The sequence below is a fragment of the Balaenoptera physalus genome (genome assembly GCF_965194825.1).
Source record: "Balaenoptera physalus genome assembly, chromosome: 1".
In the NCBI taxonomy this organism is placed as follows: Eukaryota; Metazoa; Chordata; class Mammalia; order Artiodactyla; family Balaenopteridae; genus Balaenoptera; species Balaenoptera physalus.
This window is the reverse complement of record NC_138882.1, coordinates 195,254,593-195,275,220: the sequence shown is the minus strand read 5'-3', so window position 1 is coordinate 195,275,220 and position 20,628 is coordinate 195,254,593. Positions and strand designations below refer to the sequence as shown.

At 59.4% G+C, this 20,628-nt stretch overlaps 2 protein-coding genes across 5 annotated transcripts in view; one reads left to right on the top strand and one right to left on the bottom strand.

The window, feature by feature from the left end:
• Positions 1-12,791, top strand: part of PRKCZ (protein kinase C zeta) — a 164,459-nt gene extending 151,668 nt beyond the window's left edge. For 3 of the 4 annotated variants that reach the window (XM_082417924.1, XM_082417921.1, XM_082417923.1), the window contains 8 exons: positions 5,425-5,511; positions 6,955-7,090; positions 7,277-7,364; positions 8,347-8,466; positions 9,115-9,194; positions 9,602-9,691; positions 12,123-12,238; positions 12,400-12,791. In XM_082417924.1, coding sequence (XP_082274050.1) covers positions 5,425-5,511; positions 6,955-7,090; positions 7,277-7,364; positions 8,347-8,466; positions 9,115-9,194; positions 9,602-9,691; positions 12,123-12,238; positions 12,400-12,487 — 805 coding nt within the window. In that variant the 3' untranslated portion in view covers positions 12,488-12,791. The remainder of the gene's footprint in view (positions 1-5,424; positions 5,512-6,954; positions 7,091-7,276; positions 7,365-8,346; positions 8,467-9,114; positions 9,195-9,601; positions 9,692-12,122; positions 12,239-12,399) is intronic. The other variant, XM_082417922.1, reaches the window with a different exon arrangement.
• A 2,947-nt stretch (positions 12,792-15,738) lies between these two features.
• On the bottom strand, positions 15,739-20,377 carry FAAP20 (FA core complex associated protein 20). Its single transcript, XM_082418462.1, has 4 exons — positions 20,285-20,377; positions 19,891-20,026; positions 19,518-19,804; positions 15,739-15,907 (listed from the first exon to the last, which is right to left on the bottom strand). Exons 1-4 carry the CDS (start codon positions 20,344-20,346, stop codon positions 15,835-15,837), a joined length of 558 nt encoding a protein of 185 aa, XP_082274588.1. The 5' UTR covers positions 20,347-20,377; the 3' UTR covers positions 15,739-15,834.
• Between the last annotated feature and the right edge of the window lie 251 nt (positions 20,378-20,628).

The window sequence follows — 20,628 nt, the reverse complement described above, 5'->3', positions numbered from 1 at the left end:
CTTTGCCTCATGATTCTCTTTCTCCAGTAAATTTCAGGTGGTTTTCTTGGATTTTCGGATGTGCAGTGATAACATCTGCAGACGATGCTGTTACCCCCTCCTTCCCAATTCGTGCCCCTGTTCATTTCTGTCTCTAATGACATCAGCCAGTACCTACCGCATTTGGGGACTGGTGGTGGTGGGCAAACCTGTCCCCTTCCTGACTCCAAGGGAACGCATCTGGTGTTGGCACTGAGAGCCCAGTGCCAGCTGCTGTGAGCCAGTGGGGTGTCAGGAACGCAGAACCAGACCGCGCTGGCATTCCAGTCAAATGTGTTGGCGTTTGCTACAGCAAGGGGCTCGGGGGCATTGGGGGAGGGAGGGAGCAGCAGGAACCAGGGTCTCCACCTGCGGCCATCGCCCTGGGTTCTGGGTCCACAGGGGCCCCGTCTGACAAGGCTGGAGGCTAAGGAGGTGCTGCCCCTGTCTGGCTTTTGCTAACAGGATCACCCCCTACGGACTCCTGGACCCCATCACCCCATCTCCCCCAGAGCCTCAGAAACGCAGCTCAAAGACTCCCAGACCCAGCAGTGGGGAGGTTACAGACATGCCAATAACCGGCATGGAGTTACAGTTTGTCTGAAGGAAGTTTACACCTCTTTTTATTTTATTGTCAAGGAAGAATATGGAATTTTTCCAAAGGTCTTCTCACCATTTATGGAGGTGATTGTTATGATTTTTACTCCTCGGGGCCTCCTAAAATGATGAATTGTATCATTATAACATATTTCCCAGGGTTGAACTCTCCTTGAATTCCTGGGGAAACGCATGCCTGGTCTTAGTGTACAATTCTGTTAATGTGCTTTTGAATTCAGTTTTCTGATCTTATTTAGGAGTTTTTCATTGATGTTGATATTGATGTCTGATCCATCTATAGTTAGTTCCCCTTACACAGTCTTTATTAGATTTTTGCATTTTCCTTATTTTTTTACTCTCTGGAACATTCTAAATCTCATTGAAATGATCTCTTGGCAGGATTCCCTGAATCTGCTGGGGCCTAGGGTGTTTCAGAGGGCAGCTTCCCTCTCTCCACCACCCAATTGTGTTTGCTGTAATTTTTATATTTTTTAGGTGTGCCATCCTCATTGCTGGTCCTTCTGTAGCTGCTTCGCTGTCTTGGTCTCTCCTACTTTGCTCGATTTCATCATGAGGCATGACTCCCGAGTCTGGGAAGCGCTGGGGTTCACGTTCCGTGCGTCCTGCACGTGTGAGAGCACAGGCGCGTGAGCCAGGCTCAGCCAGGTCCCCTTGCCCTCGAACACAGACGGGTGCTTGGTGGTGTGTCCGTCCAGCACTCGTCGTCCATGGGGAGATGGAGACAAGCTGTGCATCCCCCTGCTCCAGGAGGAGCCTGGGCCTGGAGTCGCCAGCTTCCCTTTTCTGTTGGCAGCCGTCCCAGAGCCGTGGGCTCTGCTTTGCACGCGCACCGTGATCGCTGTGAGCATCCTTCCGAGTCAGGGTTTGGGTTCTGACCATGTCTGCCCTGGGGCTCGCCTTGCGTTTCTGATTTGTGTTTTCATTCGGGAATGAGGGTGGTCTCTCCTGAGATGCTCCCTTTGGCCCTCAGCCTCCTTTCCTGTCTGTCGTTCATTGTCGGGAGCCCAGGTGCTTGTCTGCTTCCTCTTTTCCTTTCTTCTGTCCCTGAGCTCCTCTGGGGGGCGGCCACCCCTGCGATGGGGGGTCGGTAACTGGAGGTGGGGCTCCAGGCGTGGGTTCTGGATTCATCCAAATCACCTGGTATCAGATCTTATTAGACAGTAACTGTGTGATCCTGGGAAAGTTATTTCACCTCCCAGTGCCTCAGTGTCCCTGTCTGTAAAATAGGGAAACTCCTAGAACCTACCGCATGGTTCTCAGGTTAAGTTTTATACACAGATGTGCTTGGAACAGTGCCTGACGTTTTGTGAGGGCTGTAAAAGCTGCTGTTCTTGTTATTTTTTACACCAGGGGTCGACACTTTTTTTCAAAAGACCGGATAGTAAGTATTTTCACCTTTGAGGGCCACACGGTCTCTGTGACAGCTACTCACTGCGGTTCGGACAAAGACAGTGTTCTAATAAAGCTTTATTGACAGACATGGGTGGGGGGCCAGATGCAGCCAGCTGTTGGTATCCATGTGGCATTACCTCTTGATCTCAGCACACTGTCCCATGCCATCGGTGTCCCCTCTGAGCGAGGTATGGGGCTGGTGGGTTTTTTTTAATATATATATAAATTTGTTTATTTTATTTATTTTTGGCTGCATTGGGTCTTCGTTGCTGCACGCGGGCTTTCTCTAGTTGCAGAGAGCGGGGGCTACTCTTCATTGCGGTGCACGGGCTTCTCATTGCAGTGGCTTCTCTTTTTGCGGAGCACGGGCTCTAGGTTCACGGGCTTCAGTAGTTGTGGCACACAGGCTCAGTAGTTGTGGCACGTGGGCTCAATAATTGTGGCACACGTGGCATGTGGGATCTTACCGGACCAGGGCTTGAACCCATGTCCCCTGAATTGGCAGGCGGATTCTTAACCACTGCACCACCAGGGAATCCCGGGGCTGGTGTTTTATCCCATGGGGGCTGTGGGGAGGTAGGGGCCTGGCCTGACTTATCCCCGAGCTGAGGAGAGCATCTCCCATGCAGACGGGGCCACGGTCCCCTCTTCCCCTGCCCCCGGCACCCTCAGCCATCGGACAGGCCCCACATCCCAGGTTTTCCTCAGGTGATGGGGGACAGGCACGTAGGACCGGCCTCTGGCCTCTGCTCCTGCCCTGGTCCCAGCCTGTGAGTTGACTGTGGTGTTTACTCCCCTTTCTGTCTCCAGCTCTTGATGAATCCTGTTTTGCGAGGTTTTACTATATTTTGCACATTTTGTTGAGTACCGAGGAAACGTAAGCTGCTGTCTCGGCCCCAGGGGTGGCTTCTTTCCCATCCTGGCATCACACACGTGCCAACTGTGGCTGCGCCCCAGGGGCTCACGTGCAGGGACGCGGGAGGCCCGACATGGCAGAGCCCCGGGCGTGAAGCCCAGAGACGGCCTTCAGCTGCGCTTGGCCATGGACATCGGGGCATTTTGTCACAGCAGCCAGCTCGTCTGAGTCACACAAAGCATTGTCATCAGAGCGAATCAGCCCCTGACGACTCTGGTGGGGTTTTGCTCTAAAGAAATGTTGAAAGTAGTACACCTGAAAGTAACACAACATTGTAAATCCAGTATACTCCTGTAAAAATTAAAAAGGAAAAAGAAAAAGTGAAATGTTGGGAGTAGTAGTAAGATTTATTTGTAGAATGAAAAAAATCTTTAGATATACAGTTGCTTTAAGAAAAAAAAGAACTCCCTGCTCTGTTCTTGTAGCTGATCAGTTTCACAAATTAAATAAATTCCTTGATCAGCAAGTTACCTGAGACCCGGGGCCCCAGGCGACAGCCACAGACCAGCTGAACGTGTCCCCGCGTCCACGCGTAGAGATGTGGCTTCTCTTGAAACGCCCTTGACGGGCTTTCCCCTGGACACAGAAAGGAAACTACCATTGCTCCTTGTCTGGGTTCTTAAATGTCCCCTTAAATTTCTTCTGCTCCCTGAGCCATCGTGTCGGTGTCTGTCTCTAGCATTGGCGTGTTTCTTCCTTTTCTCTGGAATGGCGTTGCTTTCTGTCCCTGTGTGGGCGGCCACATCCGTTTCCTGGGAAGCACCCACATTGGGGTGAACACACCTCCTGGGGCTGCATGATTCCGGGTCCTGGGGGCAAATACCGTCCTGTGCTTTGATGTCACGGAGTTGTTAGTAAATGCTTTTCTTAAAAACCGTGCGGTCTTAGGCCTCTCCGCAGGGCTCGAGGACCTGCACAGCACTTCCCTCGGGGTAGCTGCCAGGATTAGACGTGCACACGTGTTGGAATAGTGCCCGACGGTCAGCGGGGGCTGTACAGCTGTCGTTTGTCCTTGCTGTCTGTAGCGGGTCGGCAAGCTTTTTCCGTCTCTCACCTCTGTTGTAGTGTGAAAGCAGCCACAGGCAAAATGTGCGTGAGTACAATCTGCCTGCAAAACGGGCGGACCCGTGTCAGGGCCAGGGTTCCTGGACCCTTTCCGAGAGCATCCTTTGGAGGCAGGGGAGCCGCCCCACCCCCACAGAGGAGCTGGGTTTTCTCCAGGATGACAGGGAAGGCTCTGGCTACCCACCCAGTGGTCAGGCTTTTGTCTCCATTTCTGCTATTTATGTATTTAGGAGTTGTTTCTAGTCTAAATATGTAATCAGAGACTTGGAAGGCGATTTGCAGCTCGTTCACTTGCTCCGTGTTAAAGGACGTCATCACTGAATCAGGGATGCAGACAGGCTGGGGGGCCGGCGGGTTTGCTTCCCTCCCTCTGTGCTCCCAACTCTCCAAAAGCGCCCAGAGGAGCCGTTGACCTAAAAATCCACGAGCTGCCCTCAGCAGGGTATTTCTGGAAAATCGTGTGTGAATTTAATTTTGAAAATGGAACCTTATTAAATGCGAGAAGGATCTTATCAGAAAAGAAACCACATGGTAAATGGTAAATTGTTTGGAGACTTGAAGGGCCCTGCCTGCATCCAGAGGACGGATCTGTCAATCACAGGGATTCTCCCGCCGGAGGCCCCGACCCCGCTGCCCCCAGCCCCCCTCCTGGAGGGCAGCTGGCATCGCCGACTCCCTGTGGCCAGGTCAGCGAGCCTGACCCTCCCCCTTGGGACCTGCTGTTCAGGGAGGGTCCCACCCGGGAGGGTCAGAGGGTCCCACCCACTCCTTCCCCTCCTGGCTGCCCAGCCCACTGGCGATCTTGTGGCCTCTGCCTCAGGCTCTCCTGGCCAGCGCACCTGTGCTCTCACCTGGGCACCTCCTCCCCCTCCTCCTGCCCTTCCCCCCTCCCTGGCATCCATCCAGACAGCAGCCAGAGGGTCATTCGCATCACCTGGCTTGTGCACCTGCCCTTCTGGCTTCTCCTGCCGAGCCGGGCCCCGTGGCCTACAGGGTGGTCCCTCAGCTCTCTGCCCTCCCCCATGGCCCCTCCCCGTCCCCCCACCCTCCGGGCTTCTGCTCCCTGGGGAGGCCTTCTGCGGCCACCCAGCCACGTAGTGCCCTCCCTGCCCCAGTGGGCCTCCGGCCACCAGCCCTGCCTTATTTTTACCTTTTTTAACCAAAGGCAGGCCTGGCACCCCTGGGAGAACAAATAACTGTGTTGGATGCAGCGAGTGGTGAACAAGAGTTTCTCTCCTGAGTTTTATTGCATCGGGGTCAGAGCTGAGTGGCTTCCCCCTGACCCCAGAGTGGGGCGGGCAGCCCCGGTCACCGCCTTCCCTGGGCCTCTCAGGAGGGTGACCGGCCAGAGAGGGGGACCCCTGGGGGTCCCGGCCGTGCTTGTGACCCTGGCCTCCCCGCCATGTGTCCCGCAGGTTGTTCCTGGTCATCGAGTACGTCAACGGGGGTGACCTCATGTTCCACATGCAGAGGCAGAGAAAGCTGCCCGAGGAGCACGCCAGGTGGGTGCAGCTGGGGGCGGGGGGGGGGGAACCTGGGGGGGTGGGGGGGGAGTGGATTTGGGGAAGGGGCACAGGGGGTCACTGCCTCCTGCCAGGGGCCAGGCCAGAGCCGGGAGGGTCCTGGGAGTGGCCGACCCCCCGGAGCACTGCGTGTGCGATGGCGCGGTGCTTTTCCCTGTTTCTGAAACGGGGTGAACGTCCCGACCATCAGCTTAGCCGCCTGGACGGCAAGGCCGCTCCCCACCGTCTGCACGATGTACAGCAGGGGCTTGCCTGGAAGAGGAAGACAATCTCCGTTTCTTTTTAAATGACTCTCAGGGACACTGACCCCATCACCGCCACGCAGCCTTGGCCTCACGGACGGGTGGGGCGTTTATTTCCACCCCATACGTAGCTCTTTCCTGTTTTTCATATTTTTCTCTTTTCCTCATTTCCTCACTGGAAAATAATTCCACGCGGCATTATGAGTCACCATAGATCCTTTTTGGGGGGAGGCGGGTAATCAGTCAAGAACAGCGAGCCCCACACGCTCATGTCCTCTTTTTCTAATTGTGGTAAAATACACATGAAATGACTATCTCAGCCATTTGTAAGTGCACAGCTCAGGGGCGTTAAGCACATTCACGGTGTTGTACAGCCATCACCACCGTCATCTCCAGAACTTTCTCATCTTCCCAAACCGACACTCTGGCCCCATGAGACACTCACTCCCCACCCCTCCCCAGCCCCGGCCCCACCCTCCTACTTTCTGTCTCTATGAATCTCCTCCTGGGACCTCGTAGAAGCGGGATCATGTAGGATGTGTCCTTTCATGCCTGGCTTATTTCACTCAGCATAGTGGCCTCAAGGTCCACCCACGCTGGAGCAGGTGTCAGAATCTCCTCCCTTTTTAAGGCTGAATATTACTGCCTTGTGTGAATGGACCACATTTTGTTTATCCATCATCTGACAATGGACACTTGTGTTGCTTCTGTGTTTTAGCTACGGTGAATAGTGCTGCTGTGAACATGGGGGTACAAATACCCATTCGAGTCCCTGTTTTCAATTCTTTTGGGTATATACGCAGAAGTAGTATTGCTGGGTCACGTGGTAATTCTAATTTTTAGTTTTTTTGAGGAACCTCCATACTGTTTTCCACAGCAGCTGCACCATTTTACATTCTCACCAGCAGTGCACAAGGGTTCCAGTTTCTCCACTTCATCACCAGCGCTTGTTCTTTTCTGTCTGGGCGGTTTGGATAGTGGCTGTCCTGGTGGGCGCGAGGTGATGTCTCACGGTGGGTTTGGTTTGCGTCTCCCTGACCACTAGGACGCTGCGTGCCTTGCCCTGTCCTGTCGGCCCACGCGCTCTTCAGCGGAGGATGCGGGACGTCTGTCTGCTTGCGCCCCCGTCCCGGTTCCTGGTTGGGTTCTCTGCTGATGACGGGTGTCACCCCCTCCCCAGGTTCTACGCTGCTGAGATTTGTATCGCGCTCAACTTCCTACACGAGAGAGGGATTATTTATCGGGACCTGAAGCTGGACAACGTTCTCCTCGACGCCGACGGCCACATCAAGCTGACGGACTACGGCATGTGCAAGGTGCGCTCCCGGCCCGCTGCCCCCACCTGCCTCTGGGGGGTCCCGGGCAGCCCAGCGTCCGCTCCGTCTTGTCCTGGCTGCCGGGCTCCGGCCGCCCCCACATCGCCGGTCCTCTGTGGGTTCTTTCGCTGGCGGGGGTGTGTCTGGCGGGCCCCTCCCTCCTGGTAACTGGCTTTATCCCTACAGGAAGGCCTGGGCCCCGGTGACACAACGAGCACTTTCTGCGGAACCCCGAACTACATCGCCCCGGAAATCCTGCGGGGAGAGGAGTACGGTGAGCGCGGGCGGGGCACTAGGGCGCTGGGCTCAGAGGAGGCGGGAGAGCACGACCGAAGCCCTGGGAATTTCCTCTCCCTGGGGACTCAGCCACGGAGCAGAGAGGGAGGTGGGCCTGCCTAGGGCCAACCCTGCCGGGGGTCCCAACCAGGGGCTCCAGGGCCCTGGCCCAGCAGCCGGGGAGAGGGGTCTTCCTAACCAAACTACACTAAAACGCACACCCTTACCTCGTCCCAGCCCCAGGTCACTACCTGGCCTCAGTCCCCAGCTGTTGTCCTCTGTGTCCACCTGAGTGTCCCCTGGTGAGGTCACTGGACAGGATCCCTCTGGTCAAGGAGCCCGAAGGGCTTGGGAAGGAGAAGACAAAGCAAAGACAGAGCCGAGGCGGGTGTCCCGAGTCAGTGGGTGCCGCCCGCCGGAGGGGGTTCCCCAGAGCCACTAGAGCCACGCATAGCCCCCGTGGACACTGGAGCTTGTCCACCCCTTCCTGGGGTTCTGCTGTTTTCACATCACAAATATACCGTCAGATATTTCCACACATTTTCCTTGCTGTTAAAAGTGGGGGGGGTAGGCAGGGTGGGCAGGTTCTCACACCCTCAGATACCTGGGCACCCAGGAGGCTGATAGGATTGAAGTCACTTAGTAGCCAGAGAAGGACAGACGGCAGCTGTGGACCAGAGCAGGGAGTCTAGAGCCTGGCCCGGGACGGGGATCCCGTGTGCGATGGAGGTGGACGGCCCCAGACCCTGGGAGCAGCTGGCCGTCCGTGGACGGCCTTGATGTGAAGACAGCGTTGCAGCTAGTAAGGAGGAGCCGAGCGTCCCGGGACAGTGGACAGAGGGGACGCCAGGCTGCCTGGGAGACGCCGGGGACACACATCCTCAGCTGTGGGCCAGGAGACGCCCACTGTCACGACTGTCGCCCCGTGACGGGACGGCACAGCCGCAGAGGCCCGGCGTGACAGCCCCGCGCTCCCGCAGGGTTCAGCGTGGACTGGTGGGCCCTGGGCGTGCTGATGTTCGAGATGATGGCTGGCCGCTCCCCCTTCGACATCATCACCGACAACCCCGACATGAACACCGAGGACTACCTTTTCCAAGGTGCGCGGCCCGGGCGTCCAGCTGCCTCCACACCCCGTGGGTTGTCCCCTTTCAGAGGTGCAGGTCCCCAGGCTGGTCCCCGCGGCTGCCACAGACTAGGTGGGGCCGCCCGTCCACGACCGGCTCTCAGGGAGCACAGCCCCCGTGGAACGGGGGGGGACACGGCACTGTCACGCCCACGGGAAAGAGAGTCTGTCCTGATTTAGCCCAAACTCCCTTCCGCCCATGCCAGATGTGCACATCAGACTCCCGGTCAGGGGCTGTGCTCAGCCCCAGTGCCGCCCCCTTCCAGCCACGGCTCCTCGCCATCTGGCCGGGATGCTGGGGCTCAGGACTGAGGCTGTCCCCACGGTGCCCCCTGGCACCCGTGGACGTGGGGACGCAGGGCCAGCTGAGCCGCCGTTGGTTCCTATGTGATCGTGAGCACACGTGACCATGGGCACTAGGGCCCTTTGAGGCCTCGAGGCCCTGCTGGGGTGTAAGACGGGGCCCAGGGCACCACGAGCGCCCCGAGCCTCCTGCTCAGAAAGGGTTCCCAGCGCCCTGCAGGCCACCGGCTCCCTGGCTGCTGGGCAGAGCTGACGTGGCGGGCGGGGGCCGGGCACGGAGAAGGGACTGGCTCTCACCTCCCGGTCCCGGCCGTTGCAGTCATCCTGGAGAAGCCCATCCGGATCCCCCGGTTCCTCTCGGTCAAGGCCTCCCACGTGTTGAAAGGATTTTTAAACAAGGTACGCTCGTGGCCACCGTGGCGGCCGAGCCGGCCATGGCTGCGGCCCTTTCTCAGTTACTGGGGCCACGGCTCCACCAGCTGGTTGGCATTTTTAGTGTCGGGTGTGGGTGTGACTCTCTGCATCCTTCCTTGAACGTCCTGTGGATGCTTGTTCACACTTGACAAAATGTAACGACGGAAGTGACGCCAAAGAGGAACTTCCCGGAGGAGCTTAACCTGTTGGGAGGAAGCGTTTCTAATGAAGGGAACGGCTGGCCTTCACCTGGGTGCTGGGCCGGCGGGGCGTGGTCTGCTAAAGGTCTCTAAGTCCCGGGGAGGGCAGGCCCGCCCCCTGCTGGGCACGGGGGAGATCAGGGGCTGCCTGGCTCTGTGCTGACTTGTCCTCATTTGAACTCTGACCCCCAGGACCCTAAGGAGAGGCTCGGCTGCCGGCCGCAGACTGGATTTTCCGACATCAAGTCTCACGCTTTCTTCCGTAGCATAGACTGGGACCTGGTAAAGCAGCGCGGAATCTGATACCGCCCCCCGCCCCGTGTGGTGGGCGGCCCTGGAGGGGGGCGGGATGGATGGAAACGGGCGGGGAGCCATCTGGAAACTCACGTGAAGAACAAGGAGGGGGCCTGACAAGCCCCTGGGGGGTGGGGGGCTGCTTCTTGAAGGGCCTGGGAGCAGCCTTGCCTGGGCGGCCATGCCATGCCGGGGGTCCCGTGGCGGGGTGCCTGGTCTGTGACCGCTGCCGTCCGCCTGAGTTGATTCAGCTCCCCGACGTTTCCACTTGGCCGGCTAGCTAGTTCCAATAGGACATCCCGGTGCACCGTGGCCCCTCCCCCCTGCAGTGGACCTTGACCCACCCAGTCCTCGGGGACTCAACCTCCAGGGTCTGGACCTTCTCCCACCCCCACTGCGGCCACCTGGGTCTGAGCCACCCTCATCCGGGCTGGTCCCCTGCTTCCCGCCTGGCCCCTAGCAGCAGCGGCCTCCCCCACTGGGGCTTCGTGATGCCCTCGACGCCCCGACATAGCAGGTCCGCTCCTGTCTTTGCACAGCTGTGCCCCTCCCCGACCTCCACCCCTCCCTCACCTCTTTCAGGCCTTGTGATTGCAGTGTGTACACGGGTGTGCAGACACATGCACGCACACAAACACTGGTGACCCCGCTCTGCCTGTGGGTCGGCCCGTTCCCTCTGCTCCTGCATCCCCTGGGTGACAGAGACAGGCGTTCCTCTGCCCAGTGGCCTGGCCGTGGATGCTGCTGGGGCCCTGGCAGGTGTGCTGGCCGCAGCCTTGACACTTGGGCGTTACTGGGAAGGATTCGTCTATTTCTGTGACATCCTCATTTCATGCACCAACTTCGCCAGCAGAACCTGTGTTCATCCCTCCCACGTCCCCACAACTTACGGAACGTGTTTCAACATTCCAGGCCCAGTTTGTTTCTCTTGTTGTAACTGGAGTTCCTCATGGCTCTGGGCCTCACAGTGCAAAGGGGGTGTGAGCTGAGGTGGGCTGGGGGCTTATTTTTGACTCGGCTGTCGCTCTCTCCCCACATGGGGCCTTGGGACAGTTCCACATCTTGGACGGGGTCCCGTGGAGGCCCCACTAAGGTGGAGGTTTCCAGGCTCAGCGCTCACTCAGACCCTCCAAGGGAAGGGGGCAGCCAGTCCCGAAAGGCTTGGGTCATCCTTTTCCTGAATCAAGCTGCTCCGGGCCTCGAGAGCTGAGGGGTCCGGGCTGGAGGGCTGGCTGCCGGCTCACACGTGGCTGGCGTGGGCGCGAGCAGACCCCACGGGGCAGGGACCTTATCTCTTACTTACGGCTCGATCTGAGTTCTTAGGAGCACGCCTGGCCCAGCACAAGTGCGCAGCACACACCTGGGCGGGGGGTGGGAGGGTGGGTTATGTCACCGAGTGAGTGAACGTGGGGGCCACTCCATCCTCGCCGTCCTCCGTCCTCACTGTGAGCGGTGCGGCGCTGACTTGCTCCGCCCCAGCGCACGACTCGCCCTCTCCAGGCACGAGCATGTCTCATCCTCCTAAATGTCGAGTAGGAAGCAGAGTCTGGGTCCTGAGACACCCCATTTCCCGCCTGACAAGCGTTTTACTGCTGTGCATCCCTTTGGGATTAGAAATACATAGAGGGCTTCCCTGGTGGCGCAGTGGTTAAGAATCCACCTGCCAATGCAGGGGACACGGGTTTCAGCCCTGGTCCAGAAAGATCCCACGTGCCGCGGAGCAACTAAGCCCATGCGCCACAACTACTGAGCCTGCGCTCTAGAGTCCGCGAGCCATGACTACTGAGCCCACGTGCCACAACTACTGAAGCCTGTGCTCCGCAGCAAGAGAAGTCACCGCAATGAGAAGCCTGCACACTGCCAACGAGGCGTAGCCCCCACTCGCCACAACTAGAGAAAGCCCTTGCACGGCAACGAAGACCCAATGCAGCCAAAAAAAAACATATATAAAAAAGAAAACATAGAAATGGCCACTTAAGGCTTTTTTGGGAGAAGGGATTCTAGTGTGGGCAGGGGTGTCCCTGCCAGGTCCCAGCTCCTTTATGACCTGGGTTCCCAGATTAAGAAAGGAAGAAACTTCCCAAACCAGCCTCCTTTGGTTTAAGTGGTGGGGCTGCCGGGGGGGGGGCGCAGACCCCAGATGGCGTGGGGTCTCGCGTGGGTGGTCGGACCTTGCGCTGCATCCCAGGTACGTCCTGTGCGGCCTGCACTGCTGGCATTTTTCAGCTCAAGTAGGGTTTTTATGACTTTGGAAAATTTTCCTGCTGGACTTTGTTTTAAGAGAAAAATAATCGGTCTTTAAACACGAGGCATATTTAAAGGCGGTCTCTTTCTGTTCAATTCCGTGGTTTGTGTTTGTGCAAACTCCGAGCGGGCACTGAGCCGGCGCGCGTGGGTCTGACCACGTGTCTTCTTGCAGCTGGGGAAGAAGCAGGCCCTGCCGCCCTTCCAGCCGCAGATAACGGACGACTACGGCCTGGACAACTTCGACACGCAGTTCACCAGCGAGCCGGTGCAGCTGACCCCAGACGACGAGTAAGACCTGCCGGACGGGCGGGGCGTCCTGAGCTGCGGGGGCGTGGACGTGCGGTGGGGGGGGGGTCTCGCGTGGGCCGCGGGGCGTTCCGAGCTGCGGGCCGGGACGGGGGCGGGGTCTCGCGCGGGCCCGTCGAGCCTGCCCTGTCCGGTGCCCGCAGGGACGTCCTCAAGAGGATCGACCAGTCGGAGTTTGAAGGGTTTGAATACACCCACCCGCTGCTGCTGTCCGCCGAGGAGTCCGCGTGAGGCGCCGCGTTCTCGTCGTGGACGCGGGCAGAGGGTGCGGGCCTGTCCCCGACCACCGCGCATGCATGCCGGGCTGGGCGCCGGGGCCCGGGCAGAACAGCCCCTCCATCCGGCCCGCGGCCGCCTGCACGGGAGGAACTTGCTTCTTGTGCCTGCGCCGCGGAGGCCGCGGTGCCCGTGTCCGAGGGAGAAAGTGTCCCCGACTTCGAAGGTGCACACTTTCCACAGAAACAGAACTGACCTGCTCCGCCGGGAGAGTTAGCCTGTAACGTCCTGAGGAATAAAGTGTCCCGATGATGTTGAAGCTTCCCTCTGATGCTTTTTTTTCGCGGGTGGCACCCGCCCGGTGTCGCAGGCACGGCCCCACCCGGAGGAGGTGCGGGCCGGGGACGGGAGCGTAGGTGCCTGCGGGGATCCACTGCAATGGAGCATCTTTACAAATTCGGAACATTTTCTAATCCTGGTAAGTTCCTGTTGTTAATATTTAACAAGTATTTTCATACCGAGCATGTCCGTAGCCCCTGTGGTCTGACGCCCAGGTCCCCCCTTCACCAGGTGGGCACCGCTGGTCCCGACCCAGGCATTAGACTGACCAGGAAAATTGGATCATAGAGGTTCTAAAACACGGCTCACCAAAGCACCCGTAGACCAAAAAACAAAAAAAAGAAAATTGAAAACTAAATCCGCACAAAATATATTTCTGGAAACACTAAGCAGTGCCTACATGATGTCTCGTGTTATGTATCAGATTTTTGGAAAATATTTTTATCAGGAATAATGACGCTCAGAATTAGAAATTTTAAAAACATATGTGTATGATGGGTCCTAGCCTTAAAGTGAAACAGTAAATCTAGAATACCCTCACACATGCATCTCTGGGCACGGCTCACCCCCTACTTCCCATAATCTGCAAAGGGGGCACGTGTCACTCGGCCACCCTCTTAAGTGAAAAGCCAAACCCAAGGTTTTCTAGAAAGAGGTAAATCATGTGGGTTTGTAAGTCCCTGACATGTCAGGTGTGGCTCAGGGACAGGCAGAGTGTGTGTGTGGGGGGGGGCAGGGGCCTTGCCCACCCTCGGGGACAGGAGTCCCTGGATGTCCCACATCGCCACATACCCCTAGGCCTTGCTTCTCTCCATGTGTCTGCGGCCTTGGGCAGATCATGGTAAGAAAAGGATAACAGAGAAGCCGCTGCCTCACCATGACCCTCCGCAGACACGCCAGCCTCCCCAGGCCCCTTGGCCCCGGTGGCAGAGCAGTGTCCATGGAATGTGGAGACTTGTTCCAACCAGCCCCCAAGTTGTGACCAGAAGGACCCACCTCCAGAGACGGAAATGAGGGACCACGGAGCAGAGTCAGAGCTGCCTGGGCCTGAGGGCATGGCAGCCCCGCGGTGATGTCGTCCTGGAGCCGCATGTGAGGGCTGCGAGGTCGCCTGGGGAGGGAGACCCCGCTGTGCCCAGGACAGGGTCACAGACAGCCTCAGGAGCCCCCTTCCTCCCAACAGGGGTTGCGTGCTGCATCGGGTATGGTGACATCTTTGCTCAGACAGCACAGGGGCCACGGATCTGTTCAAACTTAAGGCATTTACATCGAGGTTGCGGCGTTGCCTAATAGCTTCCCGGTCACCAGTGCGGCTGCTTGTGTACCAGACTTGTGCATGACCTGTGCTCCTGGTGAGGGGAGGTTTTGTGCACAGTCACTTGTTTTTATAAATTAAAGAAGGTGAAGGATGTGCTGAGGTGGGGTTTGGAAACAAATCGTTAACATTTTCCCGCGGCTCCAGTCACAATACGGTGTGTCCTTTTGATACGGTTCTTGGAAACTGGTGCCATCAGAACTGTGAAGAGGTAAACGCGTCCCTGTGGTTTTGTACAGTGAATGGCGGAGCACGTGGCCTTGGCTTTCCTTCTGCAGAGGGGGTGCCCACCAAGGCCACACCCGCTCGTGTCTTGCACATTATTAAAGATGCTAATGACAATGCGTGCTGTTGTCATTTTCATTAAAAGTCGGTGTCTCCAAGAGCAAAGGCTTCTGAAGCCATCTTTTAAAAACATTTCATTTTTCAGAGCAGTTTTAGGTTCGCAGCAAAAGTGAGGGTAAGGTACAGAGAGTTCCCATGTGCCCCCCTCCTCCGCCTCCCTCTCCCAGCATCCCTGTAGAGGGTGCATTTGCTACAAAGGAAGAACCTGCTCTGCTGCATCAGCTGGCAGCGTCGCCTGGGAGCGGTACATTCTGTGGGTTTGGACCCAGGCTTGATGCGTGCATTGCATATCCACCCCTGTAGTTCAGAGTATTTTCCTGCCCTAACAATCCTCTGTCTCTGCCTATTTATGCCCCCTCCCCACTAACCCCTGGGGACCACCGATCTTTTTACCGTCTCCATGGCTTTTGCCTGTCCCAGAATGTCCTAGAGTTGGAATCACACAACGTGTAGCCTTTTCACATTGGCGTCTTTCACTGAGAAATGTGCACTGAGCCTTCCTCTGTGTCTTTTCATGGCTCGTCTGAAACCATTTTTGAAAGGAAAATACCAACTTCTGGGAGTTAACCTTCGACTTCCGCATCCTACCCCCCGCCAGTGCTGCCGCCGCCGTGGCTGTGCTGGAGACGAGGCTCTTCCAGGACCTGTGGGCCAACAGCACCGGAAGGAAAACTACCTGCACACGCTCTCTGGCCCTGCTTCCCACGGGCACTGAGAGCCTGAGCAAGACACAGCTCACACAGGATGTCGGCAGGCGGGCCTGGGCCCTCCCCGTGAACTCGCGACTTCAGGGGAGCTGCTCTGAACCCCTGCGGGTGATGACAGGCACCAGCGACAGTGTCTTCCCTGCTGGCAGTAACCTGCAGCTGCGGAAGGGGCAGGTTCCCCTGGGGGTTCAAACACGGTCGTGAAATGTGAGCAGAGTCCGAGGGGTGAGCAAAAGGTCCGTTCTTGTGCCAACTCGGGTACAAATAGCCAAACTGCTGGTGACTGTCTCTGTCACCTGCCTGGGGCTGCTGTCTGCCGAGCGGTGGCACTGTCTCTGTCACCTGCCTGGGGCTGCTGTCTGCCGAGCGGTGGCACTGTCTCTGTCACCTGCCTGGGGCTGCTGTCTGCCGAGCGGTGGCACTGTCTCTGTCACCTGCCTGGGGCTGCTGTCTGCCGAGCGGCCGTGTCCACTTCAGTCATCACGCTGCTCGGCATCAGCCAAAAAGGAAAAAGGACCCAACCTTCTGGCCTCAACACAAAGAGATGGGACGTGAACACCTCCCACTGACGCGCTTTAATATACAGCTTTGGGGGTGCAGAGCAGAGGGGAGGCGGCCCAGCTGGTGGAGGGGAGGCGTGGGCCTCGCTGCTCTGCTCACCACACCGCGTCGTCCGCGCTCTCCGCCAGGCACCGGGCCAGGTGGCTGTCAACGCCCAGCGGGGTCAGCCTGCGAGGACAGGAGAGGGTGACGGGCAGCGAGGGCGCCCCGGCCGGAGCACGCAGCACCCGCTTTCACGCCCTTCCTGGGTGCTCACCGTGCACCAAAGCGTAGCTGGAGAGAAACCGGGGACGGTGCCCTCGGCTGGCAGAACTAAGGAGGGCCCCCCCGACCAGAAAGGGCCTTTCCAAATCCTGCTCCTGGGCCCAAGGTCCTCAGGGCACCCAGAAGGCTTGTTGGATGCCCGTTCCCAGGCTCACCCGGCACCTGCGTCTGAGACTGAGGGGCACCCTGTGTCGGAAAGCCCCGAGTAAAGGGCGTGGGCAAGACACGGGGCCCCCCCAGGTGGAGGGCGGGGTCCCCAGGGGTCCCCACCCCCCATGGCGGGGGCTCTGTCTCATCAGTCAGACAAACCCACCAGGTGTGTCCACACCGACAAATGCCCCATGCGTCCCCTCCCTCCTTCGAAAACCACCCGCTTGGCAACCAGAAAAGGCGTGAGCGCTGGTGCCCAGGAGGGCTGTCACTACGAAGGTGGGTGTGCGCCTCAGACCTGAGAATGTGTCTTCTTCACTCAGGGACTCGGCCCCTCTGGGGAAGAGGACTTAGCGGGGCTCCGAGGCCCACGGGTCAGCCCCTCGGTATTGGGTGGGGGAGGGGAGAGTGGACGCGGGTCACAGCAGGCGCCTCCCATCCCTGATCTCGTCTGATGCCATCACGGAGGAAAGGCCGGGAGTGACCCTATCCCGCGTGCTGGTGGCCCGTGGACGGTCAGCTCGCAGCCACGGTGCCCAGAGGGCGGCAGAGCCGGGCGTTCAGCAGACCAAGCTGGTCACCTGGCCAGAGTGGACAGGCCCTTCCCTGCACCACTACGTCCCGGCGCCGAGCCCAAAACGACCTCCTTCCAGCGCGTGGCTCGGCGAGCCCGAGGGCCACGGCCTCTCCCCCGATGCACGCCCACGGCGGCCTCTGCTGCTCATGGGAGCCCCTGCCATCCGGGTGGCCTTCTGCCCCCTCCTGGGGATTTGAGGCCCCCCGTCAGTGCCTCCTCGAGTGCCTAGAGGCCCCTCGGCCCGTCCTGGGAAGCAGCCCCTCCAGGTGCCTTCTCCGAGGCCACCAAAAGACCCCAAGATCTGGACCAGGTCACCTCGTCCGGGGGCTGCCCGGCACTGTGCCTCGTGGGGGGGGGCACAGTCTGGGATTCCCTCACACCCCCCAACAGGAGCCTCGTGGCGGGTCCACCTTGCACACTGAGCTTCCGCCTCTGTCTCCCACTCGTGCCCGGTGCGTGGACGGGAGGCCCAGCACAGGCGGGGACTCTGCTCTGACCCTCCAGGGGCCTCGGAGCGCGTGAGACCCCACGGGCTGGCCTGGGTCCCATCACGCGGACACGGTGCCTGTCTGGTTTCCCGTCCTCACGTCAGGGGGCGGGTGGGAGCCAATCTCCCGAACCAGCCCCGAGCTCACGGACCCGGAGGGGCTTTCACACACACACGGTACACGACGGCCCTCAGGTCAGAGAAGCAGCTCAGAGGACAAACGGTCTGAGTGACCCGGAAAGCGCGAGGCTCCGACAAAGACGAGCACCGTCTCACTGCTGCCCGATGCGCCCAGGCCGCCCGCACCTCCTGCGGACCAGCAGCCCACCCCTCTGCTCGGAGGCGTGGCAGGGCTTCCAGCTCTGCCCAAAAACAGTCCCCAGAATCACTGAAAGCAGGCTTGTTTCTAGGGATAGTCCCGTTTCTGCCCCCTAACGGCCTGACCTGTCCCCTTGCCAGAGAGGCAGGGGGGCAGGGGGAGCTTTCCACTGTCACCCTGCAGGCTCGGGGTGTGGCCCGGCAAGGGCCCGCTCTCTCCTTCTTAATCAAAGGGAAGAACGCGCTAGAAGCATTCCAGACACGCGGAGACCTGGACCCAAAGCACTCTGCCCAGCCTCAATCTAACTGCTTAAAGAGCTCAGACTGGAACTTTCTTTCTAACATATCTAGGAGTCGTTTTTTTAGACTGTGAAGAAAAACAAGTAATCCAAAAACAAAAGCCACCCCTAGACCAGGCCGGAAGTGCTGGGCTGCACATCTGCTGCCAAGAAGACGAATTTCTCTCCAGGGCTCCGACGGTACTTCCGTCCCTGGGTTTCCTTCGACGGGTAGGAGTCAAGAGGACTTCATATTTTAAAAAGCGTTCATGGCTTCATCAAGACTGGTGGGGCGGGGTGGGGGGGGAACTTCCCTGGTGGCGCAGTGGTTAAGAATCCTCCTTCCAATGCTAGGGACACGGGTTCGAGCCCTGGTCGGGGAACTACGATCCCACATGCCGCCGGGCAACTAAGCCCATGCGCTGCAAAGAAAAATCCCATGTGCCGCAACTAAGACCCGATGCGGCCAAATATAAATAAATAAATGTTTAAAAAAAAAAAAAGCAAACTGGTGAGGGAGCTGGTGTCTGCAGCCCACAACTGTCCTGAAGCATCAGTACAGGCAAGAGGCATGTTTGGTGAGACACTGGGTCTGGGAAAAATTCTCCAGCGCTACGAGGAGCACGGGCATCTCAGCGCGGCTGCCACAACCGCTGCACCCCCCGCCATGCCAGACCTGTGCCGGCTGGGGGGCCTCGCCCACAGGCCCCCCTGGGGACAGCCACCTCCTCGCCCTCACTCCCCCCACCCCGAGCCGTCCAGGCCCCCAAAGGCTTGGCTCCAGTGAAGTGTCGCCACTGAAGGAGCCTGGATATTTGACTGCAGACCTGTGCGGTTTTGTGCCGTACATTTTGATCGCTGGTTTGATGACTTTTGTCTGTCACCAGCTGCTAGTTCTACAAGCCACTCCCTTCACTCCCCCCAGGGCTGGTTTTACTTCTGGAAAACCAGAGACAAGGCAAATAACTGAACCCACTCTCCAGGCCACAGGACACGCAGAGCACGTCCAGCTACCGAAACCGGCCATCCACCCCCTTCATCCGACCAAGCTCCTTCCCGCCGTCCTGACCCCCATGACCCCCACACCTGTGTCCTCGGCTTTGTGACACGTGGTCCACAAGCTGGGCAGCTGGGACTTCTTAGCAAAGTCCAATTCCATCACCCTTACTTTTAAAAAGGTATAAAAATATACGTTGGACTTTTAAAAAGAAAAAAGCATCTCTGGACACAGAAATGAAGTCTTGTTTTTAAAACTGGCAATCCACCCACGGGGGAAGGTGCCCGAGGGGCTGTAACAGAAAACTGCTCAGTGACCCACAGCCTGGACTGGCTCTGGAGGCAGTCCACCCGGGGATGCCAGTTGCCACCCGGTTCCCGGATGTCAGGGTGGACCCGGTTAGAGCCAGAGCCTCCCTGCCCTCGTGCTGCAGAGTCCCAGGGGCCCCGTCCAGGAGACTGCAGCCTGTCAGCAGGGCCCCAGGCCGGTGGACCAGCAAGTAGACCCCCAGACCTGCACCCTTGTGCCCTCTGGCTGATCAGCACCGTCTCTGGGCTTTGCCAACTTTTTCTGCATGAAGTATCACTTTAGAAGGCCAAAGTCGAGCTCAGTTACCCCAGCTTTCTGAAACTAACTGTGGTTTCCAAACAAGGAAGGGGCCACCGGGTGGCAGCAGAGGGGAGGGAAGGCCCAGGGGGGCCACTCACCTGGGGGCGAAGTCGGCCTGGCACATGGGGCAGCTCTGCAGTGTCGGCGACCCCTCCACGGACGGCTGCTCCTCGGCACTGGAGGTCCCGCGGGGCTCGGGCGCGGAGTGTCGTTGGGGGGACCAGGCGGAGGACCCCGTGCACCCCAGGGCCTCGCGGAGCACCCGGTCGGAGTGGCTCGGGTCCCCGCCTCGCCGCGGGGCCGGCGGGAAGGGCGTCCAGGAGAAGGTCTCGGTTCCCACGGTGAAGCTTTCCGGGGGCGCCCGCTCAGGGCTGCGCCTGGGCTCCTACAAAACGGGGTCGTCGGACCGCGCCCGCCCCGCCCCGCTCCAGCCCGAGACCCGGGGCCACGCGGGGACCACTGCACACGCACCTGGCCGGGGAACGCGGGCAGCGGCGGCGGCTCGCCGTCCACGTTCAGGTCCGCACTCGCGGCGCGCAGCACCTCAGCCCACGGCCGCGCACACTCGCCGCCGTCCGGAGGGGAACCGGGGGGGTTGCTCGGGGACCTGGGGCGGCGGGGCGGTGAGAACTCAGCCGGGTGGTAGGGCACAGGAGGGAGGACTCAGCGTGGGGGGACAGGTGTGCAGCTCGGCGTGGGGAGGTGAGAATTCCGCGGGGGGGGGGGTCGAGCGGGAAGAGCTGGGGGGGCGGGGCAGGACCGAGGCGGGCTCGGGGAAGCACGTGGGGACGTGACACCCGGCCACTGCTCGGCCGGGGACACTAGGCTCCCCATTCCCCCCGCTGCCCCCAGCCCCCGGCCTCACCCGACCCCCGAGTGCGGCCTCCGGCGGCTCAGGCTCAGCCGCGACCTCCGCGCCGCCTCCATCCGCCCGGAGCCCGCGCGTCCGGCGGAAATGAGCGGCCCGCGCGCCGGACCCCGCCCCCAGCACAGACCCCGCCCCCGGCACAGACCCCGCCCCGGGCACTCCCGGCGCGCCGGGACGGAACCCAACCCAGGACCCCCTCCTCAATCCCCGCGCGGCCAGACGTGAGCTGTGGACCTCAACTCCCACCCCCACGTGAGCGCTTGACCGGATCCTGGGGACCCCACGACCTGCTCCGCAGGCCATGAGGTGACCTCCCCTTTGTGGCACTATCAGAGGGAGAT